At 47.5% G+C, this 24,898-nt stretch overlaps 1 protein-coding gene across 3 annotated transcripts; it reads left to right on the top strand.

Moving 5' to 3' along the window:
• The first annotated feature begins 239 nt into the window (after positions 1 to 239).
• On the top strand, positions 240 to 17,447 carry UBE2G2 (ubiquitin conjugating enzyme E2 G2). 3 transcript variants are annotated; one of them, XR_009743095.1, is made up of 7 exons: positions 240 to 469; positions 5,643 to 5,678; positions 5,766 to 5,811; positions 11,214 to 11,332; positions 13,759 to 13,899; positions 15,061 to 15,222; positions 15,524 to 15,601. XR_009743095.1 is itself a non-coding variant. In XM_061451705.1 (6 exons), the coding sequence occupies exons 1-6, from the start codon at positions 427 to 429 to the stop codon at positions 15,634 to 15,636; spliced, it is 498 nt and encodes a 165-aa protein (XP_061307689.1). In that variant the 5' UTR covers positions 266 to 426; the 3' UTR covers positions 15,637 to 17,447. The 3 variants fall into 3 exon arrangements, 2 of the variants coding, with proteins under 2 accessions (XP_061307689.1, XP_061307690.1); XM_061451705.1 differs by lacking the exon at positions 15,061 to 15,222 and having other exon boundaries at positions 266 to 469; positions 15,524 to 17,447; XM_061451706.1 differs by lacking the exons at positions 240 to 469; positions 15,061 to 15,222 and adding an exon at positions 643 to 661 and having other exon boundaries at positions 15,524 to 17,447.
• Positions 17,448 to 24,898: the final 7,451 nt, after the last annotated feature.

The raw sequence follows: 24,898 nt of genomic DNA, 5'->3' as shown, positions 1-24,898 counted from the left end.
GCAGCGGCGCTTGAGATACCCACTTCAGAGACTCAAGGTAGCAGAAGCACATGGCTGGGTATAAGCCTCTGGGGTTGCTGATGCACCCTCCATCAGCTGCAAACCCACTCTCCTCGGGGAACTGCTGCACAATACAACTTTATGCACTCTTTATCGCCCCTTCCACACGAAGCAGCTGCAGTTCCTCCCTCCGTGTCCGCAGCCTGTTTCCTGAGGAATCACAACCAGGACCGGGAGTTTCCCAGTTCCCTGTCGAGCCGCCTGCCCCGTGAGCTGTTCGCCCCGGTGTCGCTCTGCGCATGCGCGTCACTGGCGCTCGGAGGACTAAGTGCGTACCATAGAGGAGGAGCGGGCAGCCGATCAGTCTCAAAGCGTCCTCTCTAGCCGGCCTCCCGGAAGCGGCGGTGGCAGCGGCGGGGCCGCGCCATGGCGGGGACGGCGCTGAAGCGGTTGATGGCCGAGTACAAGCGTAAGTGACGGCAGGGGCCGGCACCCCTCAGGGTTCCCGCTGCCCCTCCTGACGGGATCCTTCTTAAAGCCTAGGAGGGAGGCAGCCCGCGGGCCGCGCATGGGCGGTGGCGGGGTAGGCCGCAGGCCTCCCTCCCTGTGCGCCGCGGTGTTCCAGCCGGCGCTCGGCCCGCAGCGACACCCGAGGCAGGAGGTTAGGGCGCACCGGGGTCGTTGGAGTGCGGCTGTGGAAGAGGAAGGCACGGGCGGCACCGCTTCCCGCTGCCGGGTTGCTCTCCTTGCGCCGTTGCAGCAGGCGGCTGCCTCTGCTGGGACACCGATCGCTGTGTGTGCGTGGTTCGCATCTGCTTTCCCCTCTATCCCATTCTTTTTGTTTTTTTCCGGGTGAAATTTTCCAGGCGGAACAAACAGCAGCCACGGAAGTCTCTGTTGCAGAGCTTTGTGGCCTTAATTACAGGCGTTTGTCAAGCCCTTAGTAAAAGCGCAGCAGTTAATAGCAGATTTTAAATTTAGTGGTCAATGTCAGACTTGTTTAGAAAGCTGCATGAGATGTGACTTGCAGGTAGTGATGAGCGGTGGCTGAATCCCCTGGGGACATCCTGTTTCTTCGGGGGGGGGGGGGGGGGGGGGATGGGATGATCTGCTCCCCAGTGAGCTTGTGAGATGTCCAGAGGTGGCTTTTTTGGCAGAAGATATTTTTTTTCCCTTTTTGTTTACCCGGTGTCCTGTGATGTTGTAGCTTTTATTGAGGGCAAGAAAGGAGAATGGAGAAAAAAAAATAAAGTGTTTGGTAGGGGAAGGATGGCATTGGGCTGTAGGAAGTGCCTACAAGAAATCTGAAGACGGACTTTTTACAGAGGCCTGTAGTGACAGGACAAGGGGGAATGGCTTTGAGCTGAGAGAGGGGAGATTTAGATTAGATATTAGGGAAAAGTTCTTCCGTATGAGGGTGCTGAGGCACTGGCACAGGTTGCCCCAGAGAAGCTGCGGCTGCCCCATCCCTGGCAGTGTTCAAGGCCAGGTTGGATGGGGCTTGAAGCAACCTGGTCTAGTGGAAGGTGTCACTGTCCAGGGATGATCTTTAAGGTCCCTTCCAACCCAAACCATTCTGTGATGATTCGATGAACTGGCTTCCTGCTCTGGTGAAGGTCATTTCAGAGCTCCCAAGGTTGCCCAGGGATGAGGAGTTGTTTCTCATTTTGCCATCACTTACAGTGGAAGACTCCAGCCTGTGTAAAACAGAGTATTTATTCAGTAGGCACTGTAGTGGTAGGACAAGGGGTAACAGGTTAAAACTTCAACAGGGGACGTTTAGGTTGGATATAAGGACGAAGTTCTTTACTGTGAGGGTGGTGAGGCACTGGAATGGGTTGCCCAGGGCAGTTGTGAATGCTCCATCCCTGGCAGTGTTCAAGGCCAGGTTGGACAGAGCCTTGGGTGACATGGTTTAGTGTGAGGTGTCCCTGCCCATGGCAGGGGGATTGGAACTAGATGATCTTAAGGTCCTTTCCAAGCCTAACAATTCTATGATTCTATGATTTATGGGCACATTTCCTGCCAGTCTAGTGTTTCTTCTCAGCTGCTCTGCAGAGTGCAGGTCTCTAACCTGGCCCATCACACAGGTGTTTGCCAGGCTGGGGCTGGCCTGGGCCCTGCTGCCTGGGTGCTGCCGGTAGCTCCTGGGGGTAGGGAGCAAACCCCACCATGCAGTTATGCAGGTGAAGCTGGTGCTGACAGTGTTTGGTTGGAGCCTGCATTTTTCTGTTGTAATCCTGAAGCACGGACCTGAAAGCTGCAAAAATACTTGGCTCTGCTCTTATCTGTTCTCTGAAATAAGTCCCCTTAGTCCCAAAATCTAGGTTTGATCCTTTATTGTTGAGAAGCTGTGAGATCTTAGTAGAAAGTCTCATATGAATGAATTCTTTAGGAAAAAGTGATGTAAAGCAGCATCAAAAAGAATTTGGTGTAGTACTACAGGCAGGCATTAAGTGAATCTTCTCCGTGTGGTTTCCCAGGATAGCATTTATAGGGAACTGAGAGATTTTGTTTGTGAATTATGTTAGTTCTGAGATTTAAGAATTCACATTAAAAATACACCTTCATTGTACAGAACAGAATGTGGCAGTGCTTCACTGAAGTGGGTGCTTCCTTTCCTTATTGCTTGGAGAGAGAGAATTCATGTGGGACTACAAGAAAGCTGCTGTACCGGTGTGGGTTGTGATGAGCTGCTCTCTCCAGGGGGAAGATGGTTGAACATTTGCAGTAGGTCTCTGCAGCTGTCCCTGTTAAACCTGCTTTGAAAATGCTCTTTCCTGAGCATAACACGCAATACCTCAGACACCCACGGTGCCATGTGTCTGTGTGAGCTCAAACTGCCTTGCGCCAATTGAATGCTATGACAGAGAAGAGAAAATAAAACAGAATTTGAGGCAGATTTATAAGAACAAGATTCTGGTTTCAAGCATCTTCAGTTCAGATGCTGTCAGACACTGAAGTGATTATGTGCCCTTAATATTTCCCAAGTCTTGTGTGTTTAGTCACCTTGGGGATATGCTAAATTGATACAGTTTTTAGACAGCATACTGCTGAACTTCTCTGTTAAGAATGTGATCCATCTTTTATTAACTGCTTTAACAAGAGGGTTTGGTTTAGTTCTTCTCTTTTTGGCTTAGGTGTAATTTGCATCTAATGACTCCCTAATGATCAGTGAAATTAAAAGGGAGGTGTTGATTGCGCTGAATCTGCCCCATGTTCCTAATAGAAGCATTGGACTTCAGTAGTGTCAGTTCTTTTGCATTCAGTCTCAGCCTACAAGCAAAGCTTCAAAGTAAGGTTTAGCTCTGGTGCTACAAGTTAGGACTTCATTGTGTTTCCATCTGGAAGCAAATTCCCTGGCTGCATGCAGCAGAATTCCTCTGCAAGCCAAACAGGATGCCTTGTGTAGGATTTGAAGGTGGAAACCTCTCCAAATTGCTCTCCAGTGCTGAGTGACATTGCTGTGAATCAGGTGGTGTGTGCTGCACCACCATGGGCTCCTCCAACATGCACCCAGCAGGTGTCTGAGCAGGGAGTTCCCCACAAGAACACGCATGGGGTCCCACAGCTCCAGGTGAACGTGATGGAGCTTTGGTGAGTGGCAGGAGGGCCGCTCTATGTCTCTCACTCCCACCTCCGTTGTCCCACAGATCACAAGGTTCCCCTCCTTGGAGGTTTTTTCCTAGACCCACAGTCACCAGTCAGCCATGGGTCAGGAGCTGCTGCATCCAGGGCTCCTGTTAAGTCTTCCTGCTGGTCTTGCCTGTCAAAGAAAGGGGATTGAGGGAGGTGGCTAGTGGCTCTCACTTTGTGCAAGACAGCTCTCTCAAATAGCTGGTGTAGTTTTAGGATCCATGTTTCCCTGTAAACTGTGCTCCCATTTTCCCTTTGAACAGCTCTAGAAAAATCACAGAATAGGATGTGACCATCCATGTGGAAAAGGAGTTTGTTCCTTCCTCAGTGACCAGGTATAGTAGCAGCCACTCAAAATCAAAGCTCATGCGCCTCTGCACTGCCCAGTTACCACTTTGCCTGATTCTTAAGGATAGAAACCTCTTTAGCACTTTGGTCAGTGGCAAAGGGAAATCGTGGGAAATCAGAGGGATTTTCTTCTTAGAGGGTGCCACAAGATGGAGCAAAATGATTCCAGGAGCTCCTAGGTTTGCCATCTCCCTCTTTCTGTCTAAAAACATCAGCAAGAAAAGCTGTTAGAGACCCACTTTCAAGTGAGAAAAGCTTGCTCCTTAGCACCAGGATGTAATGGGAAACCGTAATGCTGAGTTTCAGTCTGCTTGCTGTGTTTTTGAACTTCAATTGGAGAGCTCTGTGCCAAAGTTAATAGAATTCTCAATGAACAGAAGAGTTTTGCTATCTTTCCTGTCAGTGTATCTCAGCATGGTTTTGAATCCAACGGTAACTTAGCTATTTTAAGACAAACTTCATGTGTTGTTTTGTGCAGCACTACCCACAGTTTGGCATATAGCTTCATGGAAATCAGGTCAAGTGTCTCGTTTATCTCTTTGGGACTTCCCATATTCCCTGGGTCCATGTTCCTGCTTGTTTTCATACGTGGGAGTGCGTGTGGTGTTTCCTGTAGCTGTGTTTTATGTGTTATGGGCTACTAGTTGTCCACTAGTGGAAACACCATTCTAGGTCAGCAAAACATTTGGCCTTATTACTTTCACCTCCAGTCTGACACCGTCGTGGTGTCACCTTCTGCCACCAGTCCTGCCAGCTGCCCTGCGTCTTGCTTGGAGCTGTGGGGCTGGTGCTGAGTCCCACCAGGGACTGCAGGTCCATTGGGTGCCTGTGCATGGTTGAACTTCACCTTGCCAGCTGCTTACTACTCCACAGGACCTTGGAAACCAGAAGCTGATGGTCATTGCATTGAATAGTAGAAAAATGGGTTATTATTTTATCAGCACACAAGGGGCTGGGCTTCAGCAGGCTTGAAATGTGGTACTGATGCTGAAGGTTATAGTATGAATTGGGAATTGTACTAGTTTCCTACAGAAAATGAGGATTGATGGATTCACACTTGCTGTGTGCAGCCATGGCTGCTTTATTGCTGCTTTGGTTTTGATTCACCTGTTCCAGGCCACACAGGAGGAGTTGGATTGTGTTCAAGGAAGAGAGCTGCTTGTCCAATCTCCCTTGCTTTGGCTTCTCCAACTTTCTGTGTCGTTTGGGTTCTGGGGTTGAGATGCTGTCAAGTCTGAATTGGTGTAGGGAGGTTACAGGGTTACAACCTGTATTGTCTTCAGGCTGTTGAGTTTGTACCTGCAGATACTACAGTGGTCCAAAAGCAGAGTTTCCCGTGCTTTGTAGAAAGACATTTTTTTCTTCCTTCTCAGTTTAAAATTGTTGACTCTGGGAAGACGGGAGTTTTAGGAGCCCAAAAAAGCATGAAAAGACAAATAATTTTGCCTAGAAAACCATTGCATGAAGAAGTTACATTGTAAGCAGTGAGATTCTGGGCCTTCTTAATGGGAAGTTTTGCCCAGTGGTGTCCTCAAGGTTTTCTCCAAGGGTGTTTGCTGGTGGGGCTTCTGTGCTAAGCTTTGGCCACCCAGATGCTAGCCAAAATGCTTGGTTTTGCAGGTCGTGTTAACCTTCCTTGTGGTTTTTTTTTTTTACAGAGCTGACCCTGAACCCACCCGAGGGGATTGTAGCAGGTGAGGAGCTGAGCAGGGTTTGTGCGTGGTGAAGTTGTAGCTTTGTGTTGAGGTAGCACTAAGCATTGTTTTATTTTTATTTCATAGGTCCTGTGAATGAAGAGAACTTCTTTGAATGGGAAGCTCTTATTATGTGAGTTAATACAGTTTTGCATCCAAAATCAGCACTTGCACACTGTGATTAGCTTCTAGGAGAACAAAAATATAAAAAAAATACCACTTGTGCGTAACATCAGTCTTTGCCTTTGGGAGTTTCTTTTCAGACCTGAACAGGAAATTATATTTGGAATTTAAAGAGTGTGACAGAGGCAGCATTGGGACTTAAGTGATCATTTGTTGTACAGGTGTCATGATAATAAGCAACATAGAATCACAGAATGGTTTGGGTTGGAAGAGACCTTAAAGCTCATCCAGTTCCAACCCCCTGCCATGGGCAGGGACACCTTCCACTAGACCAGGCTGCTCCAAGCCTGTCCAGCCTGGCCTTGAACACTGCAGGGGTTGGGGGTAACCATACCTAAAGCATAAGTAACTTGCAAACTTGACAGGAATCATCATTTGGGCTCCCTTGAATATATGTTGCATATATGAACACTGTAGGAAACAATGAATTGTTTGTAGGTCACACAAACCTGTTGGGAACATTACTGGGCTGTAAATACAGGCTGTGCTTTTCTCATGCTCTAAGTGGAGCAAAATACACAGATTATCAGGGATAAGAGGAAAATAAAAAATCAACGTTTAAAATGAGTTCACTTGCTCTTCAGTTGGTTTTTTTTTCCAGAAAAAATGGAATGGGATTGAGCTGAGAAAGCAGTTCAACTAAAAAAAAAAAAAAGTCTTGAATTTTACACTTCATGAATTGTCTGGTCATGTAAAGACATTGAGTGCAGTGGTTCTGTGTAGAAAGCTCTTTTCTTGGTGAATACCTCTCTGATCACTACCTTTTGTGGTTTGGAAGGTGACAAAGACTTCTTTACAGTGCTGTGTTCTCCCCTTCCACTCCCAAACTGATGGGTACAGTTGTTCATAGCAAAAGTTGCCATGAAAAGACAAAATCTTCTTGCCCAGCATCTTACAAGTTGTTTTCTCTCTTGCTCGTACTCTTTTCTCATGCTGTACCCTCTGTGGAAAGTTTGGGTACATGTGATAACTCATGATCTTTACACAATAAGGTTCAAGAACAGTAGGGGAGAAGAAAAGAGACCTTTGTCACTTGGCTCTGCCATATTACACAAATATTACAGAATTAAAAAGTGAAGATGCTCTAAACAGCTAAGTCTGTATTGAAGCTGATGGTCTGTTGTTAGGGTAGATCCAGGCTCTGTATTTCATGACTCCTTTAGAAAGAGTTGGTGATTTCCTTTCCCTCAGCCAGTGCTAAGGAGCCCCTGCTTACAGCATCCCTGCTGTGCTCTTAGCAGGTTTTCAGTGCAACCACCAGTGCTGACTTATGAGATTCTCAACTAGTGTGGGTGGCAGAATTTCCCTATCTCCTCTATTAGCTTGGAGCATGTTGTCTTGAGATGAAAAACAAGATTTCTGTGTCTTGGGGTCAGGCACACAACCAATACAAAAGCTTCCCGAGCTGTAGTACATCACCTATTCCACACAAGCTGGCTGCGTGGGTGATCCTCCTTTATGGTGAGCATGAGCCTCTGAGTTATTTTAGGTTGGTAAATGGAGGTTTGGATTACCACTGCTTGTTTGCTGTTTGATATGAGGAGTTGGCAAATGCCTCTGCTTATGTACAGCAATTTATTCTGTAATAAATAGATTGTACTTCCTGGGAGCTTAGTCCCCTGAAAATAAACACCTGGCATGGAAACTGGTGTCAGGCAACAAATTACCTATGAGTTTGGCTGCAGGGTCTTATGCTTTTTCTTTCTGCAAGTGGAATGACTCTTCTGAGACACATGTTTTCTAATGTACCAAATTTGAGTTCAGACAGCTGTGCATTGCTTAGAGTTTAGAAATCCCAGAGGATTTAATGAACTTCCTGGGATATGGAAGGAAATTCCTGCCTATTGGTACCTTCTCCTAGCAGAGACTATGTGGTTAAGTAGAGCTTTCATGGGGGACACACAGAAGTACTTTTGCATTTGTTTCATTACCTAGAAAATACTTTTTCTTATATTTCCCATAACAAATTCTTAAACAACAGAGGAGCTGCTTGCAGACTTGAAAGCCCTTTAAAATGCTGAGTGTTGAGCTTCAGGCCTTTGTCAGCGCAAAGTGAGAGGCGGAGGCACTTTCATTTTGGTTTCTGTATTGTGTGTGTCATATTAAATTATATTTTAAGATCTGCTAAATTCTGAAGCTGTGGTACAATAGAAACATGTTTACCCTAAACATGTTTGGTTACTTTCATCTTTTTACCCAACTCTAATAGTAGAAATGTTTGCATACATTTGGAAAGCAAGCTAAATGACTTGTTTGTGTTTGTCTGTGATTATCTTCTCTAATGTTTTGTAATCTCAAATGTGCTGTGTGAGATTCAGGGAATGAAAGAAGCAAGGGTGAGGAAATGAAGTAAAGCTGCCTTTAAACTTTTAGATAGTGCAAAAGGCGAGTGGTGTAGTAATGAAGAGAATACTTCTATTTTTTTTCTTTCACCCAATTTATGTAAGCCTAGAGCACATGTAATGGCAACTAAATAAGAAAGAGACCTAAGAGGGAAAAGGCATTGCCCATTTATCAGTTCAGAGGTGGGCTAGCTGATGTTACATATATTATTGGAAGAGTTTGGCTCAGGGGTAGAATAATGGTGTTTAAAATAATAGTAATAATAATTTGTGTTTCTGGTGTTCTTGCCTGTAGTAGCAGTGCTGGAGAAATATTAAACATATGCATGTTAAGGCTGATTGACATGTCTGAATGATGGAACAGTTCTTATGCTCTCAAAGTGAGTGTAATGGATCCAGAACTGAAAATACAGTGTGAACTTTCTGAACAGTGGAGGTTTGGAGCCTGGCATGAAATACACCCTTTTGATAAGACATCACACAGATGCTGAATTAGAGTATGTGAAAGCCAGATCTTTGCAGCAGGGTGACTGCTGCAGCCCCAGCATGTCAAGAGAGTTTACCATCCTAACAGTCATTACTGTAGCGCTGCACTGTGCTGTGCAAGTTTGTGACTTCAGCATTTCAAGACCAAGGTTTGTCCTCTTTCGTTGGCATATACACGTGTATGCTACTAAAGTTTATCCCCAAAAGACACAAACCTCACATAATTGTTAAGAGCTTTATTAGCCTAAAGATTGTTTGAAAACTAAACAGGGTAAATCGAAGTCAGCTTACCAAAAACCTGTCTAGAAAAGGTAATTGAATACATAATTAGGCTTATGAATTTGTTTAGCATGGAATTCCCCTTTTGAGCATCTGGTGACTGTGGGTTTTGGTCTCTTTTCAGCATCTTTTTACAAATAAGAAACCATTTACAATGTACGTGAAGCTGTGATTACAGAATTGTTTTTGTCAATGCGCTTTTCCCTCATATTTTGGCGGATATACCCACCATCCTTTTCTTCCCCTTGCCTAAATCAGCCAGCTTGTGGAGTTCAGAGTTTCTTCTTTTCATGCTATGTCTTATGTCAGCAGAGTTGTCGTATCTCTCACACAGCTAAGCAGCTTGGTTCTCTGGCAAGTCATCCTGTATTTGTACTTAGGGTTGCCCCAACCGAGGTGCAGGACTTTGCACTTGGCCTTGTTGAGCTTCATGAGGTTTGCCCAGGCCCACCTCTCCAGCCTGTTCAGTTTCCTCTGAATGGCTTCCCTGCCCTGCAGCGTGTCAACTACATCACACAGCTTATTGCTGGCAAACTTGCTGAGGGTGCACCCGATCCCACTGTCCATGTCCATGTGCTTTGAAACCTTCGCAGAGCAGGTGGTGTGATTGCAAAAGGTGCTTTGCTCGTTACTTCTCCAACCCTGCCAATGTCCTTTTTGAACTGAAAGTGGTGCTGTCAAGTTTGAATGCTGTGGCCTGAGTGTTTTGTAGTTGCAAATGCTGTCTTGGATCAGCTTTAATCATTTCTTTGAAGTTGATCCTGGCAGCACTGAATGGTTAAAACAAAAACATTTTGCTCACAGAATACAGGTCCTAAAATGGAGCATGTTGGGTTCATATATTTGACAGAAGAGCCCTTAAGGCTGTATGTTTGCTCTCAAAACAGAACATGAGACACCCACCAGCTTTTCAATGGGTGTATGTACATACTCTTAGAAGTTCAACAATAAGCCTTTAAAATGCAGCTGGAATTAAAATGTTCATGAAAAAATGCATTCAGATGTGAATTAAATCCTGACCAAATTAGGGAAAAGGCCAGAAGGGGATCAAAATGGTTGAGCTGGTTAAGCTTTCATTCTTGCTATATGTTGATGCGTTCCTCTAATCTTTCCTGCCAATGTCAATGCTCAGGGTTAAATCATGGCATTCTCATGTTTATCTATCAGCCAAGTCTTTTGAATCCCAAAGTTCAGGAGAGTGAGCCTTCTAGGGCTTTAGGTTTTGCAGTCTTAGCTGTTAGAAGTCCTTGAACTTTCATGTTCTTTCTGGCATGGAGAGTGTGCATTGTGAAGAGGAGGAAGCATTAATATATTCCTAAACCTTATTTCCCAGACAGTATAACTGTCATTTGAAAAGCTTTTTACTGAATACATAAGGTCTTCTTGGCTAAGATTTTCAAGTGGTGAAGCTTGTTTTGTACTTTCCAATCAAGGGAGATCATGTTTGTGTTATAACTTCCACATGGTGCATCAAGTTTTAATAAATCATGGCTAAGAAAATTTTTTGCTCACTTTCCAAAACCGTTTTGCTTAGGGAGGGTCAAATACTTGTCTTTATATTCTCAACTTCATTGCACTTTGAACTAGATGGTGAACACAAGGAAATGTTTCTACAGAAACCCTGATGAAGCCATTTGTTCTCTGCGTGCACTTAAGGGTGTGCAAACTAAGTACTTTAAGTCTGCAAAGAGACATTGTTGTCCTGCATCTAGCAATTACGGTCCCTGAGCTTTGTTTGTATTTTCATAAAGCATTGTTGTGGGGTGTGTTCGTCAGTCAGTGATAAGTGTTGATGGGTGGTTGTGCTCGAAACTGGCAGCTTGAATCTCTGTGGGTTTTGTAAATTATTTTTGAGCTATAGCATTTGCCATCTTTGTCTTGTGCAGCATAACAGTATCTTCAAAGGCACAGGAGTCCCACACCTGCCTCTGCGTTCTCTTGACGTGCAGATGCTCAAATCCTGGAACATGCCTTGAAGCCAGATACTCCAGTTTTATCCAGACACACCCTGCTAATTAAGCAGTGTTGTGACCTTCCTAGTAATTTAGTGTGCAAGCTTTGATTTCCCCCTTCCCTCCCAAGCCCTATATTTGGATTTAAGTTTATGAGGTGGGGGGCAAGAGTGCATTAACTCTTTGTTTTCTGAGGGAGATTGATATGGCCCAAACCTCACATCTCATTAGACAAGAACTTGGGTGAAAAAAGTATTTAAAACTCTGGTGAATAGCCTTTTATTTGTCTCTAGGGGTCCAGAAGACACCTGTTTCGAGTATGGGGTGTTCCCTGCTGTTCTGAGCTTCCCACTCGACTACCCATTAAGTCCTCCGAAAATGAGGTTCACGTGTGAGATGTTCCATCCGAACAGTAAGTCTGATGCAGCAGGACATGTGGGGAAGTGGATTGTTTGTGCACCTTAAAACCTAACTTTTGCAGCAGGAGGGCTGGCATCCTTACCAAGGGTGATTCTCTCTCAGGTTTAGCAGTATTTCTGATGGTACACACAGAGTGCTCTGTTCAAGCCGATGACATGTTTGCAGGTATTTAATATTAAGGCTTTGCTGGCCTTTTCTCTGCAACTCTCACGGTGACAAGATTATCTTAAGACTTTTCAGTGGAAGTAATTGAAGGGACTGGATCTATATTCTAGGCTATTAGGCATCTGCCACTTGAGAGCAGTAAAACAAAAATGCTGCCTTCCTGCCTAGTGTTTCCTTCCCAGCTGACATTCCTGCACTTGCAAACACAAATCTTAATCTCAGCTGGAAATCAATTTATTTCATCCTATTCCAAGGAGTTTTGCAATTTCTTGAAGTTCTGTTCTTCCCTCCTCAGAGTACCACTGATGCAGATCGTTGCCCATTTAGTCCACATCTTTCTGTTCTCCTGTGAAAGACACACCTGCATATCACAGTGTAGAACTGTGTGGACATGCCCAAGGCAATATAGCATTATCACTGAAGCTCTGATGTCTGCAGCAATGCAGAGTTTGGCACCTGGAAGCAGTGTGGCTGCATTGGCACCTTGCTCCAGCTGGACTCATTCACCCAAACTTCTTGGCAGGACTGGTCTCCATGAGAAAATCCATGTCCACACAATACTCTGCAGCTCCAGTTTTGGCCTTGGCTTGAGGTTTGCTGCTGGCAGCTGCTTTGTGCGCAGCATAGGAGGGAGGAGTGGCTTGTGGAGAGGCACAAACTGCCTGGCTCTCATGTGTTACGTGTGAGTGCTTTTTAAAGTCTTGTGATTCTGGGTGATGCCAATCTAAAATTGAGATCACCAAAAGTAGACTCTAGAATTGTGCTTCTCAGGTGGGATTGTGATGGTCTGTTTCTACCCAGACAGGCTGTAGAAATTGAGTGGTTTAAGTGCTTAATCCTCCACCTCTAAGGAATTGCAAGGATAATGTTTAAGAAGTCTGTTGTTTTCCCTTATCTTTGCAGTTTGTATTATGTACATGGGGAACTGAGACACCACAGAACTATCTTCTCTTAAAATGATGTTCATGGATGCTCTGGTGAAGATAACTTCAAGTAGTAATTAATAGCAAGTCTTGCATGAGCATTTAGTGACAAAGTGGGAAGATGAGTACATCAGAGGAATCAACTTTTGCTGTCTTGACTGTGCTGCTATGGTCCAGCTGTTTTAAATGAGGTTCTGCATAAAGATATTAGAGTAACTTACAAGTGAAATACCTTCTACCAGTGTGTTTTTAACTTGCAAGGAGAAGTGCTGATTCAGCACGTGCTGTTTTCACCTCTTCCAGCTATGGCTAGACCAGCTCTAGTCCCCAGCCTGGGGCTGCAGGAGGGGACGTAAATAAAAGTCTTCCAAAGTGCTTACATGTTGCAGGCTTGTGCAGACATTAGCTGAGTGAATGGAAAGAACTGAAAATGAGCCCAACTGCTTCCAGCGGTTATTCCCTCTTTTTGTTTTGTCTTGTTTTCCTGGCAGTGGCACAGGTTGGTCACCCAAGGAATGGAAGCACTGAAAGTACTGGGCTGAAGTTTTCCTTCCTTGAGAGGCTGCAGCTTTAGGCCATGTTGCTAAAGCAGTGTTTCAAACTCCATTCTCTCTGTGTTCTCTCTTCAAGCTTTCTTTGCCCTCATTATCAAGTCAGTGGAGCCCAGTGTCTCTGAAGATGACTTGTTGCAGATGCTTTGCTTGCACTAAAGGTGGGAGGGGAAGACGGCTGTATCCTTAATTGATAGGTTACCTTGTTTCCAGGCAATTTAATCCTTCTGAGCTTTAAGCAAAATTAAAAGCAGTAGTCTGAACTATTCTGGTTGCACCTCCATAATGTTCAAAATAGGATCAATTATGTTGCTCATAACATACCAGTTTTCCTCTTTGCTGCAGCAGAGCTGGTTTGCTTAATTCTTTTTCCAGTCTCAGTCTCATGAAGAACTCCAGCATGCATTCAGTGCTCTGTGACTGTTGTCCTTTGATTTAGAGAGGACTGGTTACCTACTTGAAACTGTGTGTATGCATAAATACTTGCCTTGTTCCATCAGGCTGCATCTCTTATTTTTTCCATAGATCCTGTCACTGGTTATTAAATGACAAAAGTGCTCCCAGCAGGCTTCTGCTGGGGAAGGATGACTCAAGTTTGTCGGATTTGCTTAAAGGAGATTTTTGCTAGATTTCTTTCATATTTTCTGTCTTCTTGCCTTTGGAAGAGGCTTAGCTTCAGTCATAGGAAGGCCAAGTCCAAATACTAATCTCTGCTAAAGATCTGGAGAGGTCAAGTATTTCCACTAAGTAACAATCAATCCCCTTTACTTCTTGTGCAGTTTACCCAGATGGCAGAGTTTGCATCTCTATTCTTCATGCTCCTGGGGATGATCCCATGGGATATGAAAGCAGTGCTGAGCGGTGGAGTCCCGTGCAGAGTGTGGAAAAGATCCTCTTGTCAGTTGTTAGCATGCTGGCAGGTAAGGACTTCTGTCTTATTAAGCAGCTCAGATAGCAGTTATTGAGTTAGCTAGAGCTGCTTCCTGCTGTTTGATGTTTTTTAAGTGAGCAAAGGGCATTTAAAGCTGCTCAGCAGCAGCGGAGCAGATAGTGATGGTCACATGGGTCCAGAGGCTCTCCAGGTTGCCTGCTCCTGCACAAAACCTGAGCTTCATCTTTGTATTTGTCTGTGATGTCCATTCAACTCTTGCAGGTTGTAAGGGTATTGATTACAGCCTGTGTTGGATTTGGCTTTAGAAGCTGGTTGAGCCAGCTCTAACTCGAGTCCATGGGAGATTAACAAGACAGCACCCTCCATTTCTGTTTGTTATTTCTCATGTACCCCATTCTGCCACCTGTGGTTCAGAGGAAGGCTTCTTCAGAAGAGGAGTGGGGTGAAAAAACTTCTTGTACAGCCTTTCCCTAAATCCAGCAACGGCTGTGGTTCAGCTCTGTTGTGTTGAGCTCTCTGAAAGATGCATCTGTTTCCACATAGAGCCACTGAACTGCCCGAAAAGAGCAGAGATGTGTCCCTTGGAATCAGTTTTGAATGATAAAAGATTTTAGACGTCTACTGTCTTTTAAGGGCAGGCCATCAGCATTGTCCACTGTGTTGTGTCCCTTAACTATGGAGGTGGTGAGGCAGTGGCACAGGTTGCCCAGAGAAGCTGTAGCTGCCTCATCTGTGGCAGTGTTCAAGTCCAGGTTGAATGGGGCTTGGAGCAACCTGGTCTAGTGGAAGGTGTCCCTGGCCATGGCAGGGAGTTGGAACTGGATGAGCTTTAAGGTCCCTTCTGACCAAAACCAGTCTGGGATTCTGTGATTGAATCAAGAAAGATAAGAGCCCAAGATGTCTGCTATTAACTAGGTTGGGGTGGATTTGGACTAGTGTGTGAAGCAAAGTGGGTAGAGCATGTTCCATCTTAATGATTTGTGTAATCCTGTCGACAGCTGTCCCACTGTATGCTGACCATGAGCTTAATGAATCCCACGTTGCAGCTTACCTCTGTACGAAATTAAGTGTTGGAATCATGGGGGTTTAATGTATTTTGTAAAATGCCCTGAAATCCTCAAATGAAAGATGTTACAGAAATGAAAGCATTTTATGGGTTTTCTTGGTCTGTTTTGTTGTTTTTTAATAGAACAAGCTATTCCAAAGCGTGATGGAGCCTGTTTGGGTGGCCTGGTTGGGAGGGCTTTGTGTCTGTGAAGCTGCAAAACCAGAAAGAGACATTTTGCAGGGAGCAGCGTGCAGTTTTACACCTCCTTGACAGCACTGGTGGTGCCTCATTGTGGTGTTCCATGTGCATGCTGGGGCTCAGCTGCTGAGAGCATAAACAAAAGAAAGTACTGCTCCTCTGCCACTTGTCTCTACCTAAATTCGATCTTGCTGTGATATTCTCTTGTGATCAGTTCAGTCAGAACCATTTGGGAATCCAGTGGCTGTCACTGGATTTTCTTTCTAGTGATGTTTCTTTAGTCCCAAGCAGGGGAATCATGTCAGAGCTGCAGGGAAGTGGCAGTACAGAGGCATTATTGAAGAAGCGAGAGGGTCTTGCTCCATTGCCTGCCTGTCCACCTACCTTTCAGTCTTTCTCGTTTCAGAGCCAAATGATGAAAGTGGAGCCAATGTAGATGCCTCCAAGATGTGGCGGGAAGACAGAGAACAGTTTAACAAAATTGCCAAGCAGATTGTGCAGAAGTCACTTGGACTTTAAGCTCACAAAGAGACTGAAGTGTTTTGTATTCCTCTCCACCTGAAAATGAGCAGTGCTCAGTGCTGGTACCAAAAAGGAAAACTTTGCAAAGCTATTGGCCTAATTCTTCTTATCATTTGTTATTTATTTACCATCTCTTTTCTTCTTCCACTGCTCCAGAGAAGCCTCTGGTTCGCTCACTACATTGTGTGCAAGAGGAATTTAATACTAGGGGAAAATACAGAGACAATGCTATTTCAAAGGCTGCTTGTTGCTACCTCACTTTGTGATATGGTAAGCTTGGAGACTTTGCAATCTGCAGTCCACCTTTGCCAACCTGCTGTTTGAGAACAGTGCTGGTTTGAATCACTTGCTGGAAGAATTAGTTGTATGTTTTTGTACGTAGCATTGCATCTGGAGCACCAGTAGACAGGAAATAATCAGTCAATTTTATGATACTTATTAAGGACAGCATTTGCAGTCAGAACTTATATGAAGAGTATAGTTAGCAAGAGAGGCTATAAAACAAGGTTATAGTCAGGATGTATTTGGAAAGAAAGTGATTGTGCAGCATGTAACTGTAAGAGAAGATTTAGGGAGCTGTCAGTGACTGCCTGAGAGTCCCCTGTAACACTGTGAGTTTGTATTGAGCCTTTAAGTCAGTGTCTGCTTGGAAAGAAATCCCAAGAGCTGCTTTATTACTCCTTAAAGACACTCAGTTGTAAACTTTACATTCAATTAGAAGTGCAAGGTATGAAGTGTGGATTCTTAAATACTTTTGGTCACCATGGGCAAGGTAGGTTGTTGGCAGCCTGAAAATCCAGTGATAATGTGTCTGCTCTGCTGGACATGTAATAATATCTGCAATAATGTCAGCTCCTCTTCTGTTGACTTTTGGGTGTTGAGAGGATAAGGCATTACTGGCCTTTGCCATTACAGCCCAGGTCACCTGTTCTTAAGTTCAGTGAAGATGTACGTGATGAATTTTATGAAAATTAATACTACTTTATGCTGCCTGCAGTTGTGCATTTAAATATGAGTCAGAGAAGACACTGATAGTGTTTGCTAGAGGATGGGAGATGCAGGTTTTGAACTGCAGAATATTGTAGCCGACCACTGGTGTGGAGCATGCAGCAAAAATCCAGCTGCAAGGATCAGTTTGTAGAGCTGCTTAGAGGCCACTGGTGACTTTTGTGCTTTGCGAGTGAATTTCTTATGTAGGTCCAATTCTTCTTCAATTTACTACAAGCAATAACACACCCACTGGTGTGTGTGACATGGAAGGAGTCGCACCATAGAGAGAGCTTTACAGAGGCAATTGTGCGTTTGCACCTGGGTGCAACTCATCAGTATTTATGCCTTGCAGTCTGTGCTGCATGTTCATGTGCTGCAGATCACAGTATGCCATCGTTCTGCACCTCTGAAGTTTGTATTGCCCCAACTTGCTGATTTTACCTCCTTGTAGAAGTAATTCTTGCTTTGGTGTAAGGGTGGGAGGGGGACTTGACATAGTTTGGGAGCAGAAGTGATGAAATAGTGTTGTACCTAACTAGTATTTCAAGGTATACAGGAAAATGTAGCACTTCTATGCAGCCTGGGAGCATTGTTTGAATTGTAGTGGATGCAGTGTTGCTCCTGGGAGTACTGCAGCTGCTTTTGGAAGTGGTGCTGGAGAGCTGTGAGCACCACACAGCAAACGATGGGTTCCACAGACATGGCAGATGTGGGCTTTCTTAAGTGCAGAGTATTCTATTCACATGTGCTCTCTCATTATTTTATGGTGGGATTTAGTCTGTATACTGAAAATAAAGTGATTATATTTTCTCCTTTCATAGATGTATGCAAATATATTGCAGTGGGTGTTTTTATGGGTAACCAATTCTGACTTGGTCCAAAGAAGTGGAGAGTTTATTCTAACACAGTTAAAAACACAGGGGATAGTTTAGAGGAGTGGAAGAGGTGACACAGTGGCTTGGGCTTTCCAGGCAAGTGTCTCTTTTCTAATGATGACAGTGACTTGATAATTCAAAGAAAACTATAAAAACCTGACAGCTGGCAGATGTGATGTAGTTTGCTTCTTACAAAGAACTTGCTATGGTCCACGTATCTGGCCTAGGAAGGTCTGGTTATGGCAACAGGTGAACCATGAAATTTAATATAGCATTCAAAATTTGCTGATATTAGCTCTCACATTTGAGGACAAATGTCAGTTCCTGCTGAGAATTTCCATAGTCCCCAAACCTCTGCTGCTTACAAATAAAGTAAGTTTATTTTTCAGTGACTGGCTTCAGTGGGCTTGGTAACTTTGGGTGTTTTAAGCCACCCAGGGAACATACGTACGGGCAGTCTTGCAGGTGACAAAAGGTAAGCAAATGTCCACCTCAGAGAGGTAAAACTTGCCTTGTTGAGGTGAGAACTGTCCTGAGCGATGGCTGTTTGCATAGCTGGAACTGGGAGTGGGTGTTTGTGTTCATTGAAAGGCTTAAACATGACACCATGCTCAGTGTGTTAGATTCCCGGTTTGTTTGACTCACAGGACAGAAATAAAGTTTCATCCTCATTATTCCGTAATAACCTGAATCCTCATGCACAGCACAAGGGTTCATCCTGCCTGACTCCATGCCTGTGCTGCGCACCAAGAGGCTTTCACTGTGCAGACAGCTTACTACAACTGTGAAACATCTGAGAGCAGTTACAGCGTGTAAAGCTGCCGTGTTGAGCCGTGATCCCTGAAAGGCTTAATCCTCTCCCCTTGTGAAAGAGCACTGACATTGGCAGTGCGTGTAATACCAGCCAGTAGCAGTGTTCTCCTGAGCAATGCCTTTTCTTCAGTCTGAAACAGTTACTATAAAGCAGGTTCCTTGGGGAGTGCTGTGGCTCTCAGGTGTTGCACATGCAGGTAAAGTATTCAAGATTGTTAAAAATCCCTTCTTCTGGATTATATTTGCTTTAGGCTTTTATATTAAAAAACCCAAACCCCTGCAACAAAGCTGAGAAATGCCAGGAATGTCCTCTTTAAAGCCTTTGTATGCACATATATCCACGCAGTTCTTTCCCTTGGCAAGCGGGGCTGTGTCAGAACACACACAGCGGGACGCGAGACATTCATTAACTGTGTTTTGTGTGCCTGTGCGCATGCAGGCGGCTCTTTGAAAGAGCGAGCTGCAGGACGAGAGGCGTTGGAGCCACATGAAACAGCTGCAGCTTCGGGGCAGAGCCAGCCCCGGGCTGCTTTCCAGCTTGCCTTTTGGATGGAGCTGCATCATGAATGGAAGGCAATGTGTTGCCTTTGAGATGAAATGGTGAAAGCTCTGTCTAGAAGATCCTTGCTTTTCTCCCTGAGGTTGTGTCTTTGTGAGGATGCTGTGTGTGTTTTACCCCTATGAGAATCAAAAAGAGAAACACCACCTCTGCCAGCACAGACCTGTGTGTCCATCCCCAGTGCCAGCTGTGCTGCTGATTCTGGGGTAGTCTCGGATGTGGGATTGGTGCAGCTTCTAGGAGGTAGCTCCAGAAAGGGGCAGCAGCTTTGTGGTTGCCTCCCCTGTGTTGCTTCTCTCAACTTTCCCTGGCTTGGTGGAAGAAGAAAATCACTTTTCCCTTCAGCAAGCTGGGAGGAGGAGTGCACGGTGAGGGATGCTGAGGGTCTTGTTGCCTGCTGGGGGGATGCTTGGAGTGGTACATGAGTCTGGAGAACTACTGTAGTGTCTGGTTGGGATGTGCTGTCTGAACAGTGGCTGAACCCCTGCACCAGCCCCAGTGGGATGTCTCTTCTCATGCAGCAAGGTCCCACCCAGTGCCACATGCATTGAAAGCACTACTGGGGTCACCGATCAGTGGTGCAAGGCTCCCTAGTGCTGTGGGGATGAAACTCGGCACTGGTGGGGAATTGCTCAAGCTTAATGCTTGGTGATCCTGCATAATGTGCTCGGTGCTGTCCCTTGGGAGCACGGGGCAGCCAGGACATTGGTGCCTTCCCTATGACTCCAGCCCTGGTGACCTTCCTGCCCGTCCCAGGCCTGATCTCATGGCTGCCTGCTGGATCCGAGTCCTGTCCCAGCTGCAAGCTCCTCTCCTGGATGAGTGGCTCTAAGAGCCACAGGAGAAGGAGCCAGGTGGCCTCTGAAAGCAGCTCACGCCCCCCCGAGATGCAGCTGAGCAGCTGTTAAGATTATGGGGTATGTAAATATATAATTAATGGTAATGATAGGGACAGTGGGTTATTACAGGGTAGCTGCCAGTGTTAGCAGTGTGTGCGTGAGCTCTCAGGGAGCAATTTGCCAGTGGGTCTGTCTAGTCATGTCATTGCTGAAGGGTGTGAGGGGAGATGAGCCAAGTCCTGGGCCAAGTCCCCTTCCTCCATGTGTGGGGCACCAGCCAGCACTGCCTTGCCAGGGCAGGGTTCTCTGGGGATGCTTCCGTGTATTCAACATCAGCAAGTTTGCCAACAACACTGAGCTGTGCGGTGTGGCTGACACGCTGCAGGGCAGGGACCTGGACAGGGCTGGAGAGGTCAAACCTCAGGTATCTCAGCAAGGCCAAGAGCAAGAAGCATGACCAGCAGGTCAAGGGAGGGGATTCTCCCCCTTTAATCCACTCCTGTGAGAGCCCCCCTGCAGTCCTGTGTCCACCTCTGGCGCCCCCAGCACAAGAGGGACGTGGAGGTGCTCGAGTGAGTCCAGAGGAGGCCATGAAGGTGCTGCAAGGGGGGGAGCAGCTCTGCTGTGGAGACAGGCTGAGAGAGCTGGGCTTGTTCAGCCTGAAGAAGGGAAGGCTCCAGGGAGACCTTAGAGCAGCTTCCAGTGCCTAAGGGGCCTACAGGAAATCTGGAGAGGGGCTTTTTACAAGGGCCTGTAGTGACAGGACAAGGGGGAATGGCTTTGGGCTGACAGAGGGGAGATTTAGATTCGACTTTAGGAAGTTCTACCCTGTGAGGGTGGTGAGGCAGTGGCACAGGTTGCCCAGAGGAGCTGTGGCTGCCCCATTCCTGGCAGTGCTCAAGGCCAGGTTGGACAGGGCTTGGAGCAACCTGGTCTAGTGGAAGGTGTCCCTGCCCGTGGCAGGGGGTTGGAACTGGATGAGCTTTAAGGTCCCTTCCAACACAAACCGTTCTGGGATTCTGTGATGCAGGGATGCAGGAGTCAGGCAGTGGGGGAAGAGGCTCTGTGCTGCTATCACAGCTCTAAAGGAGCCGGGTCTCTCTGTGCAGGGGAGCTGCAGGGGTTGCCCATGAGGGTGGGTCCATTGCTGCCGGGCTGTGGGTGAAGGCGAACGCAGCCGCGCCTGTGGGGCTGTGCAGTGATGCGGGAGGTGGGTTCAAAGCGCAGCGATGCAGGATGCAGCATGCCAGGGGGCACCCACGCGCCTGAGCGCTGGGCCCGGCCCGTGGAGGCTCTTGCCCACAGCCCGGTTGGGCGTTTTGCCCAAAACTAGTTCTTACCAGGCCAGAACAATTCAGCAGATTGAACCCAAAGCGGGGCTGTCAGGACAGCGTGAGGTGAACGTGGTTCCCTTGCCGAGTCTGCCCTGGGACACGTTCGCACAGGCTCCTCCCTGGGTGTGCTGCTTCACCAGCATCCCCGTCCTCCTCCACTGCTCTGGTCAGCGCATCGCTCCCTGCAGGCTTGGTCAATGACAGCCAGTAGGGAGGGGAAAGTCATTCTGTGTTTGAAGAGCAAGAGAGCTGCCCACACCTCTGAGCTGACTGATCCGATCCCCAGAGCTTTGTGCCTTGCACGGCTTCCCCTGGCCATTTATCCCCTGGGAGCTAGGGAATGTTGGAGCATGGAGCAGTGACCAAGTTGGGGAAGTTTGCTTTTATGCCATGTTGGAAGCCTCTGGGGTTGGAGAGCCTTCTGGTTGGTGTATGTGGGCATGCTGCAAGGGGGTCAGGAGGGGCCTTGCTCACCTGGAGCTCAGCTTTGCACACCAGCTCTTGTGATGAAGCGCAGGCTGGAGGGAAGGTGTTTTTAAAGGAGCATTGCCTGAAGAGGTGATGAGAAGTTGAGTTTTGTCCTTGGCCAGATCCTGCTTTGACACAAGTTCTTCCACCTTGGAGCCGGCATGGCCTTGGTGGGAATACTTGTATTTGATGGCCATATTAAGGTCTTAGGGCTCTATATGAAACTTGATTTTATGAAAACGTCAGTATTGTTGCTGAAGCCACTTGTCCAAACTGTGCCCATGCAGCCTCACTTTTAGCCATGATGTTCTTCAGCATCCATCCTTTTAACACCCAGCCAGTAACCAGGGTGCATCTGGTTTATTTTGCCAGTGAATTACAATCCCATCAAACAAGACTCAGGTTGAATTCTTTCTCACGCATTAGCTTCCACCTCCATCTGCAGACCCACGGAGACCAATCAGCCCAGGGTGATGCCATGTGCTGAGCACCCCGTCAGTGGTACCCCAGCTTCCCCCCCCGCAGCAGCCCTGCTGCCCCCCTCGCCTGCCCCCTCCTGGCTCCAATCCCTCCCCGCTCTCACAAAGGGCAATTAGGAGCAGCCTGGTGGTGGTTTCTGAAAGCCCAGACTTCAAAGGCAGCGCTGGCTGGGTGCTGCTGGGCTGGGCTGGGAGAGGTTGGGCTGTAATTAGAGCCCTGCTCAGGGGGCAGTCATGGGGGTGCTCATCCTGCTCATGTGTAGTCCTGCTGCGTGAGGCCCTGCTGCCAGCAAAGGCTGCTCTCCTCGCTGCAACAACTGTGTGGGATCAGTGAAGGGGATGAGGAGCCAGGGTCCCCAGGACGCTTATTCTGTTCTTCCCTTCCCTACCACTTTGAGCACTTTTGTGCCTTGGCAGGTAATGAGAGCTTGGGAAGCTGGATGTCACCATACGTTGAGCATCTTGGGGAAGCTGGATGTCACCATACGTTGAGCATCTTGGGGATTCCCAATGGCACTGAGGAGTGGGACAGGAGCTGTGGTGTGTGGGGTAACCCTGCCAAGGATCATAGAATCACAGAATCACAGAATTGTGATGGAAGGGACCTTAAAGCTCATCCAGTTCCAACCCCCTGCCGTGGCCAGGGACACCTTTCACTAGAGCAGGTTGCTCCAAGCCCCGTCCAACCTGGCCTTGAACACTGCCAGGGATGGGGCAGCCACAGCTTCTCTGGGCACCCTGTGCCAGCGCCTCGCCAACCTCACAGGGAAAGGTTCTGTGAAGGATGCTGGCTCCATCTCTGCTGTGGGGACCAGGCTCCCAGGGTTGGGTGGCAGGCAGAGAGGGACAAGAGCCACGTCCCCACTGGTGCCTGCACAGCTCCGAGCGCAGTGGGGCTGTGGTCACAGTGACAGGGCAGCAGCACCGCGCTGGAGGAACTGGCCCGAAGAAAGTCCTGAAGAACAATAGCAATTGTTCTCTTTGTTCCCTTCCCTCCCCGGATGTTGGAGCCGCGCTCAGCTGCCGGCGGGTGAGCAGAGCAAGCCTGGCTGCCTGCGCTGCCACCTCGGTACCAGGGGAGCCCACTGCATGCACTGCCTGCTTTGCTGCCCTCCCCGTGTCTCCAGCTCCTCCAGAGCCTGAGTCATCACCCATATAATAACCATAGAATCGTTCAGGTTGGAAAAGGCCTTTAAGGTCATTGAATCCAACTGATAATAGTTATCCTAGTATTATATCCTAAAAAGTGTCCCCCAGTGCAGGCAGTGTATTTGCTGCCTGGCTGGAAGGAGGAAGTTGCGATACCCACACCTTTTCCTAATGCACCGCATGGTCTGAGGTGGTCTTCAGCGGGGAGAGAAGATGTTGGCCAGGCCCTAACTGGGGAGCTATGGGATCATTTCTGGTACAATCAGCACTTTGCATCCCCTTTTATATCCCTGCTGGTCCTTGATGGGCCCAGGAATGTGAGGGCATGTTCTCAAGCTTCCCTGCTGTGGCTTTTTCTGCCATTTACCACCATCTGCCTGCTGCAAGCTGACAGAGGGGAGATCTAGGTTAGATAGTAGGAAGAAGTTCTCCCCTGTGAGGGTGGTGAGGCGCTGGCACAGGGTGCCCAGAGAAACTGTGGCTGCCCCATCCCTGGCAGTGTTCAAGGCCAGGTTGGACAGGGCTTGGAGCAACCTCGTCTAGTGGAAGGTGTCCCTGCCCATGGCAGAGGGGTAGAAATGGATGAGCTTTAAGGTCCCTTCCAGCCCAAACCAGTCTGGGATTCTATGAAAACGGCTGGAGCACCGTTTCCGTAGTCTACATGTTCACAGTTGCTTGGGTTTAATGCCCTCCATCCATATGGAGCCACCTTGCTAGGCAGTGGTGACTGCAGAGAGTCTGGGTGTCCCGCAGCTGCAGGGAGGTGGCTCAGCCTCTCACAAGGCTGAACTCGGGGGAAGTGGCAAAAAGGACAGATCATTGTCCCAGGCAGTGGTAGAGGGCTGTTTGCCACGTGCAGGGGAGATCAGGGGCAGATGTGGCTGCTGGGTCCTGCCTAGCCCCATCCTGAGCAGCTCTGGCGCAGGAGCACGGTCTTAAAGCCTGTCTTTTGGCTTGTGCTGGCACAAGTTAAGTGATTGCTTGTTGGAGCCCTTTTCAAGGCCTGCCAGCTCAGCTGCCATGTGTGCTCCAAATGGGGGCAGGATGCTCCGCTCACTCCTGGCGGACCTGCCTGGGAAGCTACCAGGTCACCAGCCCTGCCTGCTGCCCATGGCCAGAGCTGGGGGAGCTGCATCAGGATGGCTGCTCCGGGCTCCTGCGTTCCCTGGGGCTGTGGGGCAGGCAGTGCCAGGGATGCTGTGGGTGTGTGGACACGGCGGGCTCTGGGATGTGAGCAATGCTGGTGGTTTGCCGCCACCCGGCAGGGATTGCTTCCGAAGGCAGCTGCGCGCCTGGGAAACTGGCAGCAGGACTTGCAGCGTTGGGGTGGCTTTGTGCTGTCTTTTTTGGTGGCTTTCCTAAAAAGGGTGTCTTTTGCAATCGTCCCAGTCCTTCGACAAAACTTTTCCTGGCAGAGCCTCTCCAGGATTTCTGGGAATTGAGTTTCTGAGAGGCGATGGGGTTAAAGGCATTTACACTTCTTGTACAACGCTGACAGGTTTCCTGGTGCAGAGAGTTCTTGCAGCAACTCCAGTTTGTGCTGGCAGGTTGGGCTCAGGGAGCTGAAATTGCTCCAGGAAACAGGGGAAGGTTTTCAGCCTAGGAGAAAGAGCAGAGGTGATGAGGCAGGGGCCTCGGATACGGCTGAGGATGAAAACCCCATCCCCATCCCACCATCCCGGAGAAGGTGTTGTCCCTGGTGTCCAGCCTGAACTGGAATCTGGGGAACTGCAGCATGGGCTGTTGCTCTGGG

Source organism: Pezoporus flaviventris, unplaced genomic scaffold (assembly GCF_033815535.1).
Source record: "Pezoporus flaviventris isolate CSIRO_AGI_PZ_B2104156 unplaced genomic scaffold, CSIRO_AGI_Pfla_v1 ptg000013l, whole genome shotgun sequence".
Taxonomy (NCBI): domain Eukaryota; kingdom Metazoa; phylum Chordata; class Aves; order Psittaciformes; family Psittacidae; genus Pezoporus; species Pezoporus flaviventris.
Note: the sequence above shows the minus strand (reverse complement) of the source record. Positions and strands in the feature narration are given on the sequence as shown.